Source organism: Glycine soja, chromosome 9 (assembly GCF_004193775.1).
Source record: "Glycine soja cultivar W05 chromosome 9, ASM419377v2, whole genome shotgun sequence".
Classification (NCBI taxonomy): Eukaryota; Viridiplantae; Streptophyta; class Magnoliopsida; order Fabales; family Fabaceae; genus Glycine; species Glycine soja.
The window spans coordinates 44,071,191-44,093,968 of record NC_041010.1 but is presented as its reverse complement, the minus strand read 5'-3'; the positions used below and the strand labels follow the sequence as shown (position 1 = coordinate 44,093,968).

Genomic DNA, 22,778 nt, shown 5'->3' with positions numbered 1-22,778 from the left:
TTTTTGAAAGACCAATCGAAAATATTATTAATAACAGAAGGCCACGAAATGTGACCCAACAGGGACAACCACATAATATACAACGAAGAGTATGTCAAAAACGAAATGCAGATTCTACCTATAACATAAATCTGCACCAAACATATCAGATATAAACCATCCTAACAGAACAAATACTCCGAAGAAAGTAACCCAAAACTGGCACATCATAAAGAGGCCAGCAAAGTATCCAAAGGGTACGTTAGTACACCAACTAGCAAACGAAAGTACTGGAGAAGCAGGACCCCGGTGTTTGAGCCAAATCCAAGAAATGTGCTGTGTATGCGAAAGAGCAGTAGAAATATCAGGTACAGCTCCATGGAAAACTATTCTATTACGATGCAACCATAGACACCAACACGTAGCATGCTATATCAAGTGCCTAAAGTGTATTTAGTCCTTATATATGGATGATTGAAGGATTAAATTGGGACTAAATCCACTTTTTTTTTTTTTTTTTTTTAAGTATAGAGGCTAAATTGATTGATTTGAAACTAGGATTAAGGGTACAAGGTTTAAAAACATATTTTACGGTGTATATTTCTCTCACCGTGCAACATCTTCGTGACTTTCCCTCATTTCCTCCACAATCCTTTACCTATTTTTATTTTGCCAGAATGCTATCATTCATCTTTGATAGAAACGGAATAGACATATTTATTATGTATAAATTTAAATGAATAACATGGACCGAGTATTATAATTGTTTATGTTAGTTAAGTTTTTTAGGTAGAGATCACATTTTTCTGCAAGCTACATCAGGAAATTTCAAAACCTGATGTTTTCGTCATGAAAATTGTCTTATATTGGTAGAGATTAGCAGGTATCACCGTCATAGATGTTTACGTGAAGAAAAAAGGAATATTGACAAAACCAGTTAATGCCTTGTACTTCTCAAAAGCTAAAGAAAGAAAAGATTGAATTGGAAATCAATAAGTAGATTCTATTCATTGTTATCCTGATAAATTGCACCAAATATTATATCATTTAATATTTTTTATTAAAAGCTTTATCTTAAAATCTACGCTTATATAGATTATATTTATAATATTATATATTAATAATACATCCAAATTGACCAGTTTGTCATGTGTTGAGAGGTTTTCATTGGATTGCTGAAAAAAAGGTTTTCATTGGATTCGTTATTAGCCTGGATGGTAGACACTTGTAAGCGCGCGTTGCCCCTGGACCCTGGTTGTATATTTCACTTCTCTAAACCATTTTTTTATTCAGAGTATATATCTTGAACTAAATTTTCATTGCATTCACTTTTGATTATTAAAAAAAAATCAAAAATTCACATACTTTTAAAATATATACAAATGAAAACTCTTTGATTATATATTTTTAATTATTTAATTTTAATAAAATTTGACAAATAATTATGATACATAATTATAATTCAACAATTATAGATGAATACAAAAATTACATTACATATATATAAATATATAATTATTTGGTAATTAGTATTAGTATAACTTACAACTGAGTAATTTAACCACTTCTTTTACATATACCATATAGTTGCATTTCTTGCGTATGACATTTTGTTTCTTCAGATAAGAAAAGTAAACAAAGATGAATTAATTCCGATAATAAAGTCCAAATGCCACGAAATTATTTTTAAAACAGGAAGTAAAACAGTTTTTATAATATATTTTTTCTCTTTATTTTATATCCCATGCCGAATTTAATATTTCTCTTTACTAACTTCTTATCTCTTTTTTAATCTAATAATATAAATAATTGTGAAAAAAGAGTTGTCTATGCGTGAAGATAATGTTACAATTATTTTAATAAACGTTAAAATCAAAGTCAACGATTTCGGGATCTGACTTTCCTCATCCATATGCGTGGGCCATTTTTCTTTCCCAAATAATCGAGTCTCGTTTAGTTTTCCATATATATATATATATATATATATATATATATCTTGCTAGTTGCCACACTCTCTTCAGGATCCATTTCCAAGCCACAGCCAAAAATACAACACGCGCTTAGTTCTTTGTTTATTGTTGTTTTGTGTTCATGCAGTAGTAGTCCATGTGGCAAGGCCACATGTATGATATTCATTTTTCTTTATGTCGTTAATTCCCAATATTGTATATATAGTTTCAAGGAGAACTCATCATGAATTAAAATTAATCTAAGTTTCTATTTCATTGATTTCTTGATTTTAGGTCTTGGACAACAATCACAAGACTGGTTAAACCAGGGTGGAGATTTGTACAACCGAAGATATGCTTACAAAGAGCGTAAGATCAACCCCGAAACAGCACCAAACCTACGTTTGAAGTGGAAATTCAATGCAGGCAAAGATATCACTGCAACATCAGCCATATATAATGGCACCCTTTATTTTCCAAGCTGGAATGGTAACATCTATGCGGTTAAAGAAGGCAATGGATCGCTTGTTTGGAAGCAGGACTTGCAGAATCTGACAGGACTAAATGCAACTGGCTTTGTTCGATCTCAATGTAAATTGGACTGTGTCAAGGACAACTCCCACTGTTGCTGGGGATTTATTGATTGTTAGAGTCTATGATCCTTCTGTTGTTATTGCTGTCAAAAGAACAAGTGGTGAGCTTGTGAGGAAGACCACTTTGGATAACCATCCTGCAGCACTTATCACTGTCTGGGACATATTACATCGGGTCAGTGTACGTACTACTTCACATCTATATTCAAACTTAGGTTCTTATCTAATTTATGTATTCAAACTCTCACCACCCACAACAACTTATGTGTTTGGTTATATACTAATTGCTTTTTTACACAATACACGAATTAAGAAACTTGTCGTCTATTTGGTAGAAAGAAAAAATAATAATAATGAATAAGATGGGTGGAAATAGAACTTAAAAGGTGAATGAAAATAGGTAAAAAAATAAGTGATTGATTGAATCAAAATACAGAAAACCGACCAAAGAATTTTTTTTTTCTATTTCAACGTTGTACATCACCTATACCTTATTTTATATCAAGTATATTTTTTTTTCTTTTCACAAATTCATTAAAAGATACATGATTTTGTGTGCTTATGGTATATTAAAAACTATCTTTCTCATTTCTTGCTTCCTCACCCTAATAAAAAAAATAATATCTGACCAAAAATACTAATTAAAAATATTTTTTAGTGATTTCATTTTTAATTAAAACAATCAGGATGGAACAAGTGATTTCAATGTTTAGATGTTATGTGTATAAAGTAATTAACATCCTCAATTTATTCTTGTTTTATATTGTCGCATTTTCAACATTCTTTTTGCATATTGACAATTTTGACAGTTTGATCAGAGTACAATAATTTCTAGACAAATCAGTTTCTATTTAAGGAACTTCTTCGAGGGAAAGATACAAGAAAGGAAACATTATTTCACACACAGCTTCCCTTACGATTTTGATTGGATTAAAAGTGAAATAAAGAGAGAGATAAAAAAAATAGAAAGGAAAGAAATACAAAAGAAAAAGATTCATTATTTGGATGAATATAGTTAAAAAACAAAAAATAGAAAAAATCATTTCTCTCTATTTAATTATTTAGACAAATGAAAGAATGTGTCGAAATAAATAAATATACATCATGTAATTTTTATAATAATTTAAAATAAATAGATTTAACTTAAATAAACTTAAGATTTTAAATATATTATATAAATTTAATTTTCATAACATGCTATATTATATTTTCTCTTATTTCTTTATGTAACACTTTATACTTTGTACAATTCAGGTATAAATAGAATTTCTCATCTATTTTTTTTTATAAAAAAAACACTCTTTCTTCAATATACTATGACATCAATAAGTTTTGAACATTAAACTTCATGCATATTACTGAAATCTTTACCATTAGAGGGAGGGACCCTAATGGATTTTTTGATATATATCCCTCCTGGCTATAGCATCTTCAATTTGAGCACTTAAATTTTTTATGCTTAAGTTTACTATAAAAGGAGAAGATAGTAAGAGAACTACCAACCACCCTGATGAACTCTGTGAAGGATGTTTACTTTATAAGCAATTTAGAACAAGTTTTTCAAAGGAGTCAAACTCAAGTGCTAAGAAGTCACTAGAACTAATACATCCTGACGACTGTGGGCCAATCAAGCCAAGGTAAAAATAACTATTTCCTCTTTTTCATTGATGATTTTTCAAGAAAAAACACTTAATGGGCATAGTAATCATATTAAATTGTCAATCATTTATAAAATGATCATTTTTAAACATTTAAAATGATCACTTTAAACCCACTAGAGAGGAAAATTTATAACTAGCTAGAGTAATAGTTTCTGTTTTACGGATCCATTTTATATTTTTTACGTGTTTGATAATCACGTTATTTTGAACAGAGTTATTTTCCAAAAGTTTTTGTGAAAGGCTAATAATAAATAATTATTTTTTAAAATACAACTAATGCAAACAGTCAAACACACGCTCATTAACCACGTAAGTTCTTAGGCACCACACAGAAAGCAAAGAGCGTGGCTCCACTGGTTAAGCTCAAAGCAGGATCCAGCGCAACACAGTATCCATGACCCACATACATGCACCCTTTGCTGATTGACATGCCTCCATAGACACTGCCCCCAGTTTTATAGGATCATAAATTTTCCCATTCTTGGGTACATTCATCAAAATCAAAGCTATATTTTAGTTTTCTTTTACCCAAAAAATTGTTGGAATAATAAATAATGACATGTTTGAGTTGGAGACAATAAACTACGCTAAATAAAACCAGGGTCATCCTGTAATTAAATGTATATGTTTGAAATTTCCCTACGATGAAATGGAAAAAAAAATAATCGATGAATGAAAAAAAAAAGTCTTTTGCAGAATAAAATAACCGAAGGCATATAAACGGAGAGGAACAAAAAGAAACTAAACTAATCAGGAAAATAAGTTTTTCAGATTAATCAACTTGATTTGATATTTTCTATTCTTTGGATACCGTTCAAAACTAGACAAAGAAGAAAGGTCGAAAAAATAATATATTGACCGGGTAAGCTTCTTAAAAGTTGAACATGCTTAAAAAATGTATAAACTTTTTTTTTGGCATTCAGCATTAGACTTTTTTCTTTTAGATATAGATCAATTGACTTTGAACTTCGTAAGCAACAGCGATTAATTACCTTGCCGAGACTTCACGGCAAACATCTCCATATTTAATAATCCCTGATTTGTTTGAAGCCTGGACGTCTTTTAGTGTGTAAAAAGTAATGCAATACATGTAAAATTTCCCTGTGTATATCTTTAGAATTTCTCTAAAATTTATTATCGGAAGCATGTGATAAAATAATAATTATACGTTCATACATACAACTATATATATTGATATATCAAAGCGCTAGTTGAAAGTCTTAAACGTTACAAACTTACAATTACACACCTGTGGTGCATCTCTACCTTTCCAACATCATGGCGCGATTCGAGCAAATTACTTGTTTTATTATTTCCATGATTCTAATATGCCTACTAGCAAGTTCAGTATCCGAAGGTTCTGATGTAAGCTGTCATACTAACTTTAATTTGTTTCCTTCTATATTAACTCTTTGTTCAAATAAACTTCTCTATAAATGCCTATAAAAAACTGAATCAAAAGATAAAATACATTAAATTTGCTGTATAAGATAAAAGCAATTTTCACACTTAACTTTATAAAAGTTCTTTTTCATTTAACATCACAAAAAACTGAGTGGATCGATCGATCGTAAGTTGATTTTAATTACTTGAGAAGAAATTCACTGTATTTTCCTTTGCTCAGGATATTTATAGGAAAAATTATCCAATCATAACCTAATTTTGACCACTAACTACCTATGTGCTAAACTGAATTTACAATTGTTGAGTGGTTTTAGGACATATTCACCTCTACAGAAAAGACAGAAAATTGGTTAAACCATGGTGGGAATATATACAACAGAAGATATGCCAGCATGGAGCACAAGATCAGCGTTGAAACTGTTTCGAACCTAAGTTTGAAGTGGAAGTTCTATGCTGGGAAAGACATAACTGCAACTCCAGCTATTTTCGATGGCACACTCTACTTTCCATGTTGGAATGGGGATATTTTCGCAGTAAGAGCAAAAGATGGGTCGCTGGTGTGGAAGCAGAACTTGGGGAATTTAACGGGGCTAAGTGCAACGGGGTTTGTGGCAGGTGTTAACTGGACAGTGGCTAGGGCAACACCAACAATAGCAGAGGTTGACCTTCTGATTTTTGGAATATATGGTCCTGCAGTTGTTATTGCTGTGAAAAGATCAACAGGAGACTTAGTTTGGCAGACACCTTTGGACAGCCATAACTCCAGTGTTGTCACCATGTCTGGAACTTACTACAAAGGGTAAGTATTTCCTTTTAACCTTGAATTAGTATAACGTGTTAAATACACTAAAATAAAATATGCTGGTAATATCTAATAAATATCTGAATTTTATATTTATTTTTTAATAAAATAATTTTTTTTTCTCATAAAATATTTTTTTTACTTAATATTTTTTTAATTAGGTTCAATAAATTAATTAATTTTATATTTAATTCATGATAATTTTTTTTATTTTTTATTAGTCTTTTTTTAAAAACTAATAACAACTAAAAGAAAATTATTAAAAAACAAACACAAAATTTTAATATTTATTAGAAATCAAAAACATATTTTAGTCAATTATTTATTTGTTTAATTAAAGTTCATCGGGGACTAAAGTAATATTTTTGGCTTTAGAGGGTGGTGAAAAAGAAATAACAATGCTTTTTAATAATAAAAACAAAATTTGTTAATTTTACAAAGACTAGAAACAGTTGTTTCAAATTTTAGAGGGATTAAAAAATAAAGCAAAGTTTTTAAAGACAAAAATCAAAATCATTCGGGACTAGAAACATACCAGGCCAACATACTTTGTGTGAATGCTCGTATATATAGTGGGTGAATGCTAATATAAATCAATTTGGTTGGGACTCGATTTATTCATTCGAATAATAGTTTTTTCCATTCAAATAGTAAGGCCATAAGTTAATTAGCATCAATTAATTCAGATAATTTGCAACACGTGCAAGTATATTGGATTTTTTTTAAGCTAATTAGTATAACCCCGTGTTATTTTAACATCTTGCTGCCAAAAAAAAAAAACTGAGTCATATCTTTTTGACCAATTTAAAAATAAATTGGATTTCTGAAACCATATATTGGCCTTTTTTTCTTTCGTTTTTCCTTTACTTTAAGCCACCACTGTGCTACACTAAAACCCTATGGCCACCTTTATGTTTACTTCTTTTTTCAATTCTAATAGGCAACCTTAGTGTGAGTGGATTTCTGTAAACAATTTATTGCCTTTTAGTAAATATCTCATAAATACAAAAAAATATATCATGTCTTTGATCTTTATTAATTGAAGAATTAAAATTATATCGTTTGTGGTTACAAGTATAGAACCTATTTAAATAATTTATATATTGACAAATATTAATTCACTATAAATTATATAAATTAAAAATGAACATCTATATGTAGAATATTCACCAGCTAAAATCTTGGTATATAAGTATAACCACATACACACATAAATTAATCACCTTAAAAAAATTAATGTACAAATATGGTTTACTCTGAAGTTCCATTTATACAGGGCTTATTATGTTGGGGCATCTTCACTAGAAGAACTCACTACCGAAGAATGTTGCACCTTTCGGGGAAGCTTCTCAAAGCTAGATATTCAATCTGGTGTCATTTTGTGGCAAACCTTCATGCTGCCTGATAATCATGGACAAAGAGGAGAATATGCTGGAGCAGCTGTATGGGGAAGTAGCCCTTCTATTGATGCATCAAGGAATCATATATACATTGCCACTGGAAACTTGTATTCTGCCCCTTTGGACATACTTGAATGTCAAGAAAGAGAGAATAATGTAACACAACCCACTCACCCCGATGAGTGTGTTGAACCAGACAATCACTCTGATTCAATCCTTGCACTTGACTTGGACGATGGAAAAATCAAATGGTACCGCCAACTGGGAGGATATGATGTGTGGTTCCTTTCATGCAACAATTTGTCAACACCTAATTGTCCACCTGGTCCTAACCCTGATGCTGATTTTGGGGAGGCACCAATGATGCTCACAATTGATGTAAATGGAACAAAACAAGATACTGTTGTTGCTGTACAAAAGAGTGGTTTTGCTTGGGCTTTGCACCGCGACAACGGCAATCTCATCTGGTCTACGGTAACAGTTTTAATAATATCATTATAATTTTCCCAATATCTAATATATTGGGAGCAAGATCCATTTGCGGGTTCATTGTTTTGTGCTATACTCTTCATGATAGTTTAATATAACACCAGGGTGTAGCGTGTGATTAGTAAAGAAAGATGTATAGTAGAGTCATCATAGCTTTAAAAAAATGCAGTTTAATTTATATTAGGAATGTAATAGTTTTATAATGATTGAAATTAGAAAAAATCTTATACATTTCCATTAGTAAAGTCCTTGAAATAACTATATAATTCTTAAAGAGCATTAATAACACATTCTTAATTTCTAACACATTCTCCGCTATTAATTAAATAAGAAGTTGAATTTACAAAACTTTATCATTTTCAATAAATTCTTATCAATAGTACATAAAATATTATAAAAAAAATATGTCGTGTGAGAATGTGTTGCAATTTTTATTTTTTTTTGGAAAGCAAAGGTATGTATTAATGAGGTTTAAGAAGGATTACAAAAGCTCCAGTACAAGATGTACACACAGAACAAAAAGAGCGGAATAATGAGGTTTAAGAATGTGTTGCTATTGCTAACTTTCCCAGGCACTCCATTCACATGTATATATAGCAATATGAACTATTTATAGGCTTGATACACTCATTGGCTTCTAGCAATTACATCCACATAAGTTTTTTTTAGCAGATGAATTAGTTTAGCAATTTACTCAGCTCTAGCCTATAATGGTTTTCTAGAAACTTTAATGGAAAAGCCAACTCTAGAACTTACTTTTACATTTTAGAATAATGCAGCAATATGTCGTGTGTACTGAAAACTTTCATTTGTATAGGAAGCTGGGCCTGGTGGGCTAGCAGGAGGTGGAACTTGGGGAGCAGCAACTGACAAAGAAAGGGTCTACACCAACATCGCTAATTCGGATGGCCAGAACTTCACTCTTAAACCATCCAACAAGACTACAACCAGTGGAGGGTGGGTAGCAATGGAAGCAAGTAGTGGCAAGATTTTGTGGTCCATAGCCAACCCTAGTAATGCCACTGCTAATGGTCCTGTTACTGTAGCTAACGGCGTTGTCTTTGCAGGATCCACAAATCAAAAAGGGCCTATTTACGCAATTAACGGCAAGACTGGTAAAATTGAATGGTCTTATGAGACTGGATCGACAGTGTATGGTGGCATGTCAGTCAGTAATGGGTGTATATATTTTGGAAATGGATATAAGATAGGTATTGGAGTAAACCTTGGAAATTTCACTGCAGGAACTTCGCTTTTTGCTTTTTGTGTCTAAGGAAAGTTCTATGGTTAGTGATAGAAATAGAGAAGCAAGATCATGATCATTTATATCATGTTTTATGGCTTTTATTTTGTGAATAAGATGGAAAGCATTATTAAGAAATTGGAGTACTGGACCAACTTATATTGTGTAACATTTTGTCTGAATCTTACTGAAATATATACTAGCTGTTGTATGTTTAGATAGTAAATAAGGCTTACAATCATCACTTGGATTGCTTTTGTGCTCTTGTTCAATATTTAAATTCGCATTTGTACTATACATAGCTAGCTATCTTCAAACATGATATTACTGGGTAGTAAATATTATGGTATCAGTGGATCAAAATCCTCTATCCCATTCTCTTGTCTACTTCCATGTTCCCCTAATTATAAATTGTCACGCCAATTAAAGACTATGTTACTTTTCCCTCATGTTTAACAGAAGATTAACATCGTCAACACTTCCCCCAAATACTACAAAATCCCCGATCGAATACATATGCAGTCACATAAAACCGTAGATCAGGGATTATCAAAGTTTGGACATATTTAATTCTACCCAATAGATTGGCGAAGTTGACTTCGCATATATATATGATTAAGTAGCTAGCCTTTACATAAACAACATCCTCACGATTTCTACAGGTGACAGCTGTTCATTTCTTTTCCTAATCGACTTCTATATTAAATGCATTGAACTAGGTTTTCTAATATCTAATTTTTTTAGTTTAATGATTATTTATTGTAAATATAAAAGTTTTTACATTATTAGCCAATAAAAGTAAAAATATGTTGGATGTGTTATCTTTGTTAAGTCTGATTCTGATCTTAATTAAAAATATATAGCATCAGTTTGACTTATTTATCTGATAAGGACTTAATTCATTTTCACTCCTATCAATAATTAGAAATCATGTTAAATATAATTTTAAAGATAATTATGATTAAAGTTAATAAATTTAATATATGTATATATATGATAGTATAAAAAAATATTTTTTATTTTATAACTTTTAATATCTTTAAACAACAATAATAAGTATTTTAAGAAAAATATGTTAAAAATTGTTGCAATATAACACTCTTTTTTCCTCCTAATAAATATATGCTAGACAAGTAAATTTAGTTATTCACTCTCTAGCTCGGGAGTTTAGATTGCTTGTTAGACCACATATATTTAATAACATTCTTGATTGTATTCTTGCTATTATTATTAATGAAATGTTATGAACCTTCCAGTAAAAATAAATTAAATAATCTTCTACATTTACTTCTTTCTGGGTTTTTTAACTATTATTTTGAACTCATTTTTTGTATATTTCTCTTTTTTAATTAAAATATCACATCGCCAAAATATTGTTTTAAACATAATATTTTTTTCTTGTTAAATTTTTTTCCTGAAGTATTACTTTTTAATTAGAAGAACCATAGAATAAAATATAGAAACGAGAACAATGATTTAGTTATTATATATAAATGATAATTCCTACCATGATCAAAATTGACATTTCTAAATGATGAAAGCACAAAAGTCAACTAAAAGCAAAGCATTGACTTTTCATTATATGACTATTTAAGTACTTTACAATTTCGTATAACGATTCTTTGGATATCGTGGAATTACATTTAATTTATTGGGATGTGGTTTCTAGAAAAGTATTACTAGTGCATAACGAATTATTCAAAAATTAACTAACTAATAAAATTATATCATTTTTTTAAATACAGAAATTACAAACTAATAAAAGTTTATAAAAATTAAAACGAAAAATTATCATAGGTTTTAAAGCTAAACAGATATTTAGCATTTTTTTTATCGAATGTAATGGTGAACCAACTTGTTCTTGCTGGCTTCGTAGTCAAGTTGTTAGTGACGTAACCTGGATATATAGATCAAGTATAAAATTAATTGGATCTATCGACCAGGTTAGCTAACTTAACTGATCAGCCATATTAATTAATTTCTATAAATATTAGTTATTTGGTATATTTAGGAGCCTCAATTATCAATCCAACTATCATGTTTATTATCTTTTTGTCGTACGACAACAAGTTTTAAATTTAGGATTTTGTACAAATTACCCAAAGTTTTCAACCATTATGCCAAAACTTGTAGGTTTCTAAATTATTAGTTTGATATATTAATAATGAAGAATAGTGGTATTTTACGTAAGAAATAATCCAAATAGAACTGATAATAAGGAGTAGAGACAAACGCTTTCCATTATTAATCGTATTAAAATCCAGAAATTAATCAAGTTATTCATCTTGGAATGACGTAATTAATGCAAATATTCTTTACACTGAAGTTCCATTGGGGCTTATTATGTTGGGACATCTTCACAAGAAGAAGGCCTCCCACCTGAAGAACGTTGCACCTTTGGTGGAAGCTTCTCAAAGCTAAACATTCAAGCTGGTGGCATTTTGTGGCAAACCTACATGATCCCTGATAATCATGGACAAAAAGGAGAATATTCTGGAGCGGCTGTGTGGAGAAGTAGCCCTCCCATTGATGCATCAAGGAACCATATATATACATTGCCACTGGAAACTTGTATACTGCCCCTTTTGACATACTTGAATGTCAAGAAAGAGAGAATAATGTGACACAACCTACTCATCCTGATGAGTGTGTTGAGTCAGACAATCACTCCGATTCAATTGTGGCGCTTGACTTGGACGATGGAAGTATCAAATGGTACCACCCATTGGGAGGATTTGGTGTGTGGTTTGTTTCATGCCTCAATTTGTCAACAATACCTAGTATTAATTGTCCACCTTGTCCTAGCCCAGATGCTGATTTTGGGGAGGCACCAATGATGCTCACAATTCATGTCAATGGAACAAGATGTTGTTGCTGTGCAGAAGAGTGGTTTTGCTTGGGCTTTGCACCGTGACGACGACAAGCTCATTTGGCCTACGGTAACATTTAAAGAATGAAGAATACCATTATGACTTATGAGAAACATGCTAGTCATAAAGTTTTTAATTACTTTTTTTTAAAACACTTTCTACTATAAGTGCATATTTTACTTAATTGCATTTCCTTCAAATTTCAATTATACCAGAGTTGAATCTTTCAAGCAGTGTAATTATAGAATTTGTTCTTCCTGTCAATATTTTTATTAAATATTTAATTGACTTTATTAATGATGTGACACTTACTAACAAATTCATGACTTGATAACTAACATGTTGTCTAACTTAATTACATTTTGAGTCTTCATAATTGCAACCGTGAGCATACGTATAATTAAACTACATTTGCATATTTGTAAGATAAGATGTTGATGGTCACATTATCATTAGTGTCATGTGATACCAACATATTTTTTGTTAAAAATTTAGCAAAAATTGACTGAGGGACAAAAGTTGTACAATTATAATGTTTAAGATATCTAATTTGTATAGTTTGAATATGAGGATCAAAATAATCCAATTAAGATATTTAAGAGGCCAAAAGTATAATTAATAAGTCTTGAAATTTATTAGAAATCACAAACTAGTGTTTTACTTTCTATTTAACAACCCTTTCTTAGAATTTTATATAAAGTTGACCAACTAGTAAAAAAATATTAGAAATAATATATGGTTAACATTTTTTTATTTATCTTTCCTATCTTTATAGAGATAAATGTATAAATAAGATAGATAATATAATGTGATATGAAAAAAAAAGAGATAAAAATGGTAAGAGTATTGAGAGGTCACTCTTAGACCATCCACCGAGACTACAACTAGTGGAGGGTGGGTGGCAATGGAAGCATGTAGTGGAAAGATCTTGTGGTACACAGCTAACCCTAGCTAGTAATGCCAAAGCTAATGGTCCTATTACTGTAGCTAATGACATTGTCTTTGCAGGATCCACAAATCAAAAAGGACCTATTTATGCAATTAACGGTAAGACTGGTAAAATTGAATGGTCATATGAGACTGGATCGACTGTGTATGGTGGCATGTCCGTCAGTGATGGGTGTATATATTTAGGAAATGGATATAAGATAGGCAATGGAGTGTTTCTTGGAAATGTTTTTGCTGGAACTTCACTTTTTGCCTTGTGTCTAGGCAAAATTCTATGGATAGTTGATACAATTGATACTGATGATCGCACAACAGACACAGGGGTACAACTAGCAGATGTAAAACAAGCAGAAACATAATGCAAATAGCAAGCAGAATTAAGAGGAAGATTGCAAGGCCTGCTGGATTACATTTGAGGAATCCTGATCTTGAAGGAATGATGCGGCAGGATTTGATGTTGCAGGATTTGATGCTGAGGAATGAGAAAACAAGAATAACTAATTCTGATATTCTATAGTACAAAATGACAAATTCTGTTATGTAGAATTTCATTATATAAATACTACCTACTATGTAATAACAACGTCAATAGGAATGAAGTTAGTAATTATCTCTCATTCTCTTCTCTTTTAATTTCTTTTCTTTGGAGGCACTGGTTCCTCGAAAATCAGATTATCTTGACACTCTGTATCTAACAATAATGATGGAAATAAGAAGCATGATGATATCATATATCATGTTTTATGGTTTTTATTCGTGAATAAGATGGGCACAACAAGCACTACTATGAAACTGGAGTGCTGGACCCACATATAGTTTGTAATTCGTATGTCAATCTTATTGAAATGCATATAATCTGTTGTATGTCTGGATATTAAATTAGACTTATGATGCGGTAGCTTTTGTATAATCTCTAAATTCACATTAGTATATAAACTAGCTATCTTGAAACATGATATTGCTGGGAAATTAGGGTATCAATAACTTGTCTTAAAAAATTCTAGCCTGAATCTATTTTCATGCTAATGCCCGGTTTAATTTGTGGCAACATTTCAGTGCTTAGCTTATTTGCGGAATTCATTATTATCTACAGAATATTGTAAATTGGAAGGCACAGAGATTCTCTCGATGTATAGATCCGATGATCTGGTTTAAGTTTATTGAACAGCAAATCAGCAATTGATTATGGGCCAGTTAAACGAACAAGATTTCTCTATGATTGTCTGATTCAATGCAACTATAAATCTAATTAATATAGTCTTATTATTCAGCTTATTTATTTTATTCTATTCTCTTTGTCGGACATAGATCTAGATGCCAATTTATATATTAATAGCTCGTTATGGCTCATGACTAATCCATCTATCTTGGGTGACTATTGTTAAGATATTGCAGATCAGTTAGAATACATCTAGCATCGTGGTTTGTTCTGGCATACAAATTCAAGCAGGGAATAGCATTTTTGTTATGCTTGATGTTATATATATCTTTCTGATGCTACTTTGCTTGCGACCATAATTTATATTTATGTCAACAAGCCACGATTATGGCTAATATGTTATATTTATGCTAATGGCTTGATGATAAATATAACTTATTTTTAGGAAGTTATAAACTCCGCTAATGTTCTTCTATTCGGTCTCAAGTCCAAATTAAGGAAGAAGCTTGTATTAGACCCTCAACAATAAACGTAAAACTCGTCATTATACCTAACATAGATCATTCGTGACTGATTAACAGGATTAGGCTTTGTTGTTATTGTAAGAAGTTATAATTTCTAACTTATACGTCATAGATAGATAGAGTAGAGTATTTAGATATTTATCATACCATATAATTTTTTTGTGTGTAGCCCAATATTTATGTCCTTAAACTGAAGCCCAACTCAAGCATTGTAATGCAAGAAATTTGTAAATGTACCTCCCTTATATAATTTTGTTTGTCTTTCTCAAATTATCCTTTTCCAAAACTAAATTCTATTTAACACTTCCAAAAATTACTTTTTTGAAGGTGTTTTAATGTTTTTCGGAAAACTACTTTCCAGAAGTGTTATAACACTTTCCAAATTTACCTACAAGAAGCAAAAATAGGATTTGCATGGAATTGCCCTCAGAGAGGCAAATCAGAACTTCCCAAACATCTTCGTCTTGGAGTCGAGTATCCTCAACACTTTCATAAAGCACTTCTCCTCATTTTTAGTTCCCCCTATGAACCCCTCCCCTTATGCACCCCTTTGTTACGAATTTTCTACCAACACCACCATTATGTTTTGATGTTCTTCTTCATTGTCGACACTTGCATAATTGAATATGCTCACATATGTTATCACAACGATGGAGGGATTCATCGAAGGTGGAGGTAGTGGGGGGAAGGGGACTTCGTATCTCTCTTAGCAAATCCAGACAAATCATATTTTTGCTTCCGGAAAGTAAATTTCTGAAAGCCCTATAACACTTTCAAAAAAGCATTTTTCAGAAAACATTTAATACTTTTAAAATTTAGTTTTATAAAAGTGTTAAAATACTTTTCGAAAAGAGGTAATTTTTTAGGAAAAAAATAAAATTACATAAGGAAGGTGCATTTAGCTGGCAAAAAAGAAAGGTGCAATTAGCCGTTTTATGTTATGCATTTCTTAAAGAATGGGCCAAGCAACTCTCAAGCTCAAGGTTATTATATCGTGCACCTCATTATATTGTATCCTTCACCTCCCATTACATGTACATTCAAGTCCATTCTAAAATATAATTTTTCATTCCAGAATGCAATAAGAGATGTCTGATGCAATAATGCGAGTGCAAGATATAAATGTCCAAGCTCAAACTATAATCAACTATGTTCTAGACTTTCTTCCTGTACACATCATATAAATCAACACTTCTTTTATAATCCTGAAAGCCCAATCGAAAAAGTAAATTAAATTACATTTTGAATTAAGATTTTCAAAATATATAAAGAGTGTTAGTTAAGTTTTATTAGGTACAGAAAACTTCAGCCCATGTATGTTCTAAATTTGGAAGCAAGTTTTAGCCCTTCCTTCCTTCTTTCTTTGTTTTCTTTTCTTGGTCAAAGGTTTTAGCCTAGCCTTAAAACCTACATACTAGTATGGACCTAAAAAGCCGAAAAACTACATATATTTAGGTTTGCAGAAATTATTCATTAATTATTGAAATAGAAACAAAAAATTCGCAAACTTTACCAAGACTGTTCAGGATCTGTCTTGTTTTGTTAACCCTGTCCATTTTGAAGTTAATTTTGACGAGTTTCTGTATTATAAATTAAACTCTCGGGATTATAATACTTCGAGTTAGCTCAACTTAATTAGAGTTTCATATATATATATATATATATATATATATATATATATATATATATATATAATCGTATTTTTTAACTTTATATTAGTAGTATTTTATATAATATAATATTATATTTGTATTAATAATACTTGTGTTAAAATATACATTATAAAATATATCACGATTTTAATTTATGATTTAATTATATAAAATATTAAAATTCATTTATTATGTGAAAAAATTAAATTGACTCGGTTAAATTACACACGTTATCAAGTTTTGTTTGGGTTGGAGTTTAAACAAGTAATTTTACCATCATTTTGAATAAAGTAAATATCAAACTTAACATATCTCAACAAAGACCTCCAAACTCCGTAAATTGAAAAGCTTACCCACGTCACCAAGTTGTGTCATGCAGTAATGAGAAATTTCTAAACATTTTTTGCCTGAAAAAATATTTACCTTATTTTCTGACAATTTGTTTTATTTTCACGTAGAATATCTCAAAAACAATATTTTATTTTCATTTCAGTTTTCTTCTTATCATTTTTTACAAAGGAAAAAATAACATGATATGCTGATAATAAATTTATAAATACAAAAATACCTCTGAAACTAACTTCAAGTTGTAGTTGGTCAAGTGGAGGAAGAGAAAAATTCACACGACATGTTGTAAGTTTCAGTCTTTACTCGTCTTTTGAAGGTGAGATAATATAAGTTTTTTCTAAAAATATTTTGAATTGGAAACTTTTCTTATCATAAAAATGGGACCCCATTGGTCTATTTCTTTTGTTCTTCTAAATTGTGTTCATAAAAGAAGTAAAAAATACTAGTAAAACCTTGAACATATAAATTTCTTGACTTAGGGATGACATGAAGACAAACAAGTACCTCCCACGGGTCCACATAACGTGCAGAGTCCAGTTCGGCCCAACTTTGCCTAAAGCTGGAAATAGTTAATTAATTGTGTGCTTTGTTACACTCTTACCCACTGCCTTTCACCATTCCCATTTACCCCTTCATTATTGCTTCCTCCTATCCCTTTATATAAACCATTATTTAGCTAGCTTTAGGACATAGCAAATTCCAGTGCAAGAAAAAATGACCAAGATCTTCTTTGTATTGCTGTTATGTCTGATCATAGCAGCTTCTTCTGGGTTTGTGAATTGCTTTGATGTTGAAAAGAAGGAAAAGATTGGAATTTTTGAGCTCAATAAAGGTGACCTTTCTTTGAAGGTCACCAACTGGGGTGCTTCAATTTTGTCCCTGGTGATTCCTGATAAGAATGGTATGCTTCTTCAAAACTTCAAATGCTGATTCCTTTAATTACCTTCAAATTTGATTCCCTTATATATTTGGCTTCTTTCACTGTGATTTCTTTTCAGGAAAGTTGAGTGATGTTGTTCTTGGATATGATTCTGTTAAGGATTACACTGTGAGTCTACTCTCTAATTCTTCCCCCAAAACATTATGTTGCATGAATTTGTTGATTACTGTGTTTGCAGACTTTCCTACCTTATGTGTTTTTTTTTCTTGTGCAAAGCTAGAATATCCTCGTTGTTCAACAACTTGGATTTATTCAAACATGTGATAGCTATTAATATATATTTAGGTTTCAAACAAATGAAAGGCCAAGATTTGGAGTATAGATTGTCGTTTGCTAACAATTTCCTTCTAATGATCTATTGACTCCTAGGCATCACTTGCCTCGATATCCACTCATTATTATTAATATTACTATTATTTATCCTGAAATATACGATCTTAGGTCTTAGGTCTTAGATTAAATTTTATTAATTAGTGACATTAAAATACTGTTGTGATAATCAGAATTCATCTGGCGAACTATTTTGATATGGTTTTAAAAGTGAATTTAACGACAAATATTGGTATATCTTTGAGGAAAAAAAGTGTCCATTTATTCTTTCTGTTTACTTTGATAGTCTCATTTTGTTATTTATTTAAGGCTATTTATATTTTTATATGAATGCGATAAGGACAGCTTTCACGTTTATGTCAGTTCATTGAAAAAAGGGTCCACATTTAAGTTAAACTTTGAAGGTTTCGCTTTATAATTCTCAATGTCCCTTTTGTAATTGTCTCCACTTTGATATTCTCTATTCATGATATACTTGCTAGGCTACATATAAAAACCTATTGCTTTCTACTATCCAATACTTTTTTTATTCTAAAATATTTGTTGTTTTAAGATTATACGTACATAATTTTTTTTAAAAAAATATTCTTTTCAAAAATTTAATTAAATGAATATAAATTCGTTTAATTTTAATTTACTAAGGTCTTATTTTTAAAATTGTAAAAATAAATTAAAATTTTACATGTAAAGATTATTTTTAAAGGGATTTGGCTTCTCTTGCATATCTGTTATTAGCTATTTTATAACCTTAAAACAAAAACATATAATTAATGATGAGTAGATGTGGTTTTTTTCTGATCAGTGAAGTATGTGGAGGATAGAACTGAGGAAATCACATCCTGCACATTAGAATTAACGGACTTGTGCAATCCCCGGGAATATTGGGGTTGCAAATGCAATGATGTCCTTCGTATAATCTCTATGAAGTATTGGGGTTGCAATGATGTCCTTCGTAAAGATATAATCATTGGATGCAATAACAATGAAAATAAAAAAAATTTCTTTTTCTTTGTGTTACTTTTTGCTAAAATATTTGATGTCTAGTAAAGATATTTTTAAATTATAATTGTATATTAATTTCTCTCTAAACATAAAAATTTTAAAGAATAAATTTCTTTTTCAATAATTTTTATACATTTAATTAAGAGTTAAATTATGTTAAATATGTTTAAATAACAAAAGTATTTATCATTTATATTTTATTATGAAATTGTATATGATATATATATATATATATATATATATATATATATATATTTAATTTTATGTAATTAAACTTCATAATATATAACTATTTCATGCACTTAAACTTCATATATATATATATATATATATATATATATATATATATATATATATATATATATATATTTCCATTCTTTTGGTCGAAAAATTGATATTGAAAAATTATTTTTAAATTATTTAAAAAATAAATAAAAAGACAATGGAACACATTCGAAGACTCCAAAGATGATTATTCTTTTGACAAATTGTAGAAAGGACTCACTATACATGCGGTAGGTGAAGTGCCCCTAATTGATGATAATGTTGGGAAACAGATGGGCAGAAGTCACGTGATGCATGTGTGGCATTAAGCATTTCACAATAACATATCCAACCATTTAAGCCTTGAGGGTACTATTATTAAAAGTTACATTGGGAAGGTTTTTTTTTCTTTTTTCTTTTGCTAAAATTACATGGCGGAAGTTGGACTTTGGAGGAAGGAATGCCTATTAATATTTATATGTGTGGAGTGTTAACAATATAGGAGTTTTTTTTAATATATATTTCTTATTATTGATTAAGATTTATTGCAAACTATAAAAATATAATAAATTTTATTGAATAAAAATAAAATCTACAGAATTTTATAATTTTAATATATTTCCATCAATATTAAAAAAATGTTTTAAAGGACAAATTTTTAACATTTTTTATACATATAAAGAGAAATATCAGGGACATATCTTTTTTATTTTTCAGAAAAAGTGATAGAAAGAGGAGACATCTCTAAAATTACTAGACAAGGAAAAAAAGACATGAGAAAATTACCAACAAAGACTCGCATAAAATATTATTGTATAAGCCTAAACCACAAATACTCAATTATAATTACTCAATTGGGTCCTAGGTATCTAAGAGATTTCTTAGAGAGAGTGACGCACTAAGTGAGAAAAGTGACGTCGAGAGAGATTTAAACGGACACAAATAAAAAATGTGGGAATTCCCATCATATCCAAAAGATTAGGTTGCGAGGTTTTAAAAGTATAATTACTTTTGGATCTTACTAAACATCTTTAAAATCTTTCAAAACATTTTTAGTATGCTTGGAAAGAGGATTTTTTTTAAACAAAAAACAAGGATAATGATATTTTTTATTTAATTGAAAAAAAGGAAAAAGAAAAAGTTAAATTATAGATATGACAATTCATTTTTCTTTTCTTTATTTTCTTTTCAATTCAATATTTTTTTTCTCTCTTCACCCTACAAAGTTTGCTCTTTTTGTTGGTATCTAACATCTCAGATGTAGTGCATAATGTAACCAGTTATTGCATGCCAAACTATTTGCAGAATGATACAACATATTTTGGAGCAACTGTTGGCCGGGTTGCTAACAGAATTGGAGGAGCTCAGTTTACTCTAAATGGAATCCATTACAAATTAGTTGCTAATGAAGGAAACAATACACTTCATGGTATGTTAACCATAAGTAAATCCTTAGCAAAGAATTTATACCATAGTTGTATTGTCCATTTAGCACTACATCTCATATAGAATGCACTCATAGTCCTTTGCCTGTCCTACTAATTAGGTGGAGCCAGAGGATTTAGTGATGTTCTTTGGAAAGTGAAAAGGTATCAAAAAGAAGGTCCAAGTCCCAGCATTACCTTCAGTTACCACAGTATTGATGGTGAACAAGGTAAACAATTTCATTATTTCCATTGCTTCTAAAGTGAACAACTAATTTTTTAAGGGTAAATTAAGTAATCTCAATTGTTAGTGATAAAAAACAATTATTAAGAAAATCTAACTCAGTTGATTAAACAGTGTGTATGAGTTGTTGTAAGACAGACAAAAATAAATAAATAAAAACCAACCGATGATATTAAGTGTACATGTATAACAAATCATGAATGTCTTGAAATATCAATAGTTGATTTTCTCATTAACTACTAAAAGTACTTTATCTTTGCTATATTTAAAGATAGAAGTCAATTTCTTAGACTTTGATACCTTCAATAATTTCTGACAAAGAAATAGAACTTATGACATGTATGTGACATTTTGGATGCTCCAATTGTTTCAGGATTCCCTGGTGATCTCCTAGTAACTGTGAGCTACATTCTAACTGGGAAAAACCAATTGGTTATACTTATGAAAGGAAAAACTCTAAACAAGCCAACACCAGTGAATTTGGCAAACCATGCTTACTGGAACCTAGGAGGCCACAACAGTGGCAACATCCTAAATGAAGTGGTGCAGATCTTTGGTTCCAAAATCACACCTGTGGACAGCAAACTCATTCCAACAGGCAAATTTGCTTCGGTGAAAGGAACAGCTTATGATTTCCTTAAGCCACAAACTGTTGGAAGCAGGATCAATCAATTGGCTGAAACCAAAGGCTATGACATCAACTATGTTCTTGATGGTGAGAAGGGCCAAAAGATCAAGCTAGCAGCTATAGTGCAGGATAAGAAATCAGGGAGAGTGTTGGAGTTGTTCACAAATGCTCCTGGTTTGCAGTTCTACACTGGTAACTATGTTAAGGATTTGAAGGGAAAAGGTGGATATGTGTACCAATCTCATTCAGGACTATGTTTGGAGTCTCAAGCCTTCCCTGATTCAGTGAATCAGCCTAATTTCCCTTCAACAATTGTGACACCAGAAAAGCCTTACAAGCATTATATGCTTTTTAAGTTTTCCACCAAAAATCCCTACATTAGTTCAAAGTGAGATAGGAGGAGTGAGCTTTCCCCCATTTTTAATGTGCCACGGTAAGTCAGTGTAGCATTTATAACTTTGGATTTCATCCAAACTTGGGGTCCTTTTAGAATGAATAATTAGAGTCCCATGGTTAGTCTCATAATTGGTGGCAGCTTCAGAACCTTTCAAGATGTTTCTCTAAACATGTTTTTGGTTTGGATTTGTTGCTTTTTATTGATATTTTGATTCTGTATTTCTAATGCAGAATTCTTTTTTGATACATATGTGAATTATATTTAATAATAAAATCCCTTCTCTTTTGGGTGGTAGGAAAACCAATCTTCTTTGTTTCTTGATGTTAATGCAATACGTTTTGGCCTACTTTTTTTCCACCACTTGTTCTTGAGAGCAAGTTCGTATTTCTTATTATTGTTAGAGCAATCTTGTCTCGTTTTGTTTATTACAGAAATTAATTAATTAATCCCCCGTTTCTCAATTAAAGCTTCATTTTTAGTCATTGAGAAAATTAAATATTTCCTTCTTTTAACAGTTGTCCTCAATTG

General features: G+C 30.5%; 2 protein-coding genes across 4 annotated transcripts; both read left to right on the top strand.

Annotated features, from left to right (window-relative positions):
• Positions 1–2,356: 2,356 nt before the first annotated feature.
• LOC114425471 (polyvinylalcohol dehydrogenase-like) lies at positions 2,357–9,842 on the top strand. Of its 3 annotated transcripts, none has more exons than XM_028392403.1 (4): positions 2,357–2,696; positions 5,901–6,385; positions 7,665–8,262; positions 9,095–9,842. In XM_028392403.1, the coding sequence occupies exons 1-4, from the start codon at positions 2,493–2,495 to the stop codon at positions 9,548–9,550; spliced, it is 1,743 nt and encodes a 580-aa protein (XP_028248204.1). In that variant the 5' UTR covers positions 2,357–2,492; the 3' UTR covers positions 9,551–9,842. The 3 variants fall into 3 exon arrangements, with proteins under 3 accessions (XP_028248204.1, XP_028248203.1, XP_028248205.1); XM_028392402.1 differs by having other exon boundaries at positions 2,357–2,702; XM_028392404.1 differs by lacking the exon at positions 2,357–2,696 and adding an exon at positions 5,347–5,547.
• A 7,802-nt stretch (positions 9,843–17,644) lies between these two features.
• Positions 17,645–22,554, top strand: LOC114425101 (aldose 1-epimerase-like). The gene is made up of 5 exons (XM_028391863.1): positions 17,645–17,922; positions 18,020–18,069; positions 20,863–20,986; positions 21,104–21,211; positions 21,599–22,554. Exons 1-5 carry the CDS (start codon positions 17,736–17,738, stop codon positions 22,243–22,245), a joined length of 1,116 nt encoding a protein of 371 aa, XP_028247664.1. The 5' UTR covers positions 17,645–17,735; the 3' UTR covers positions 22,246–22,554.
• Positions 22,555–22,778: the final 224 nt, after the last annotated feature.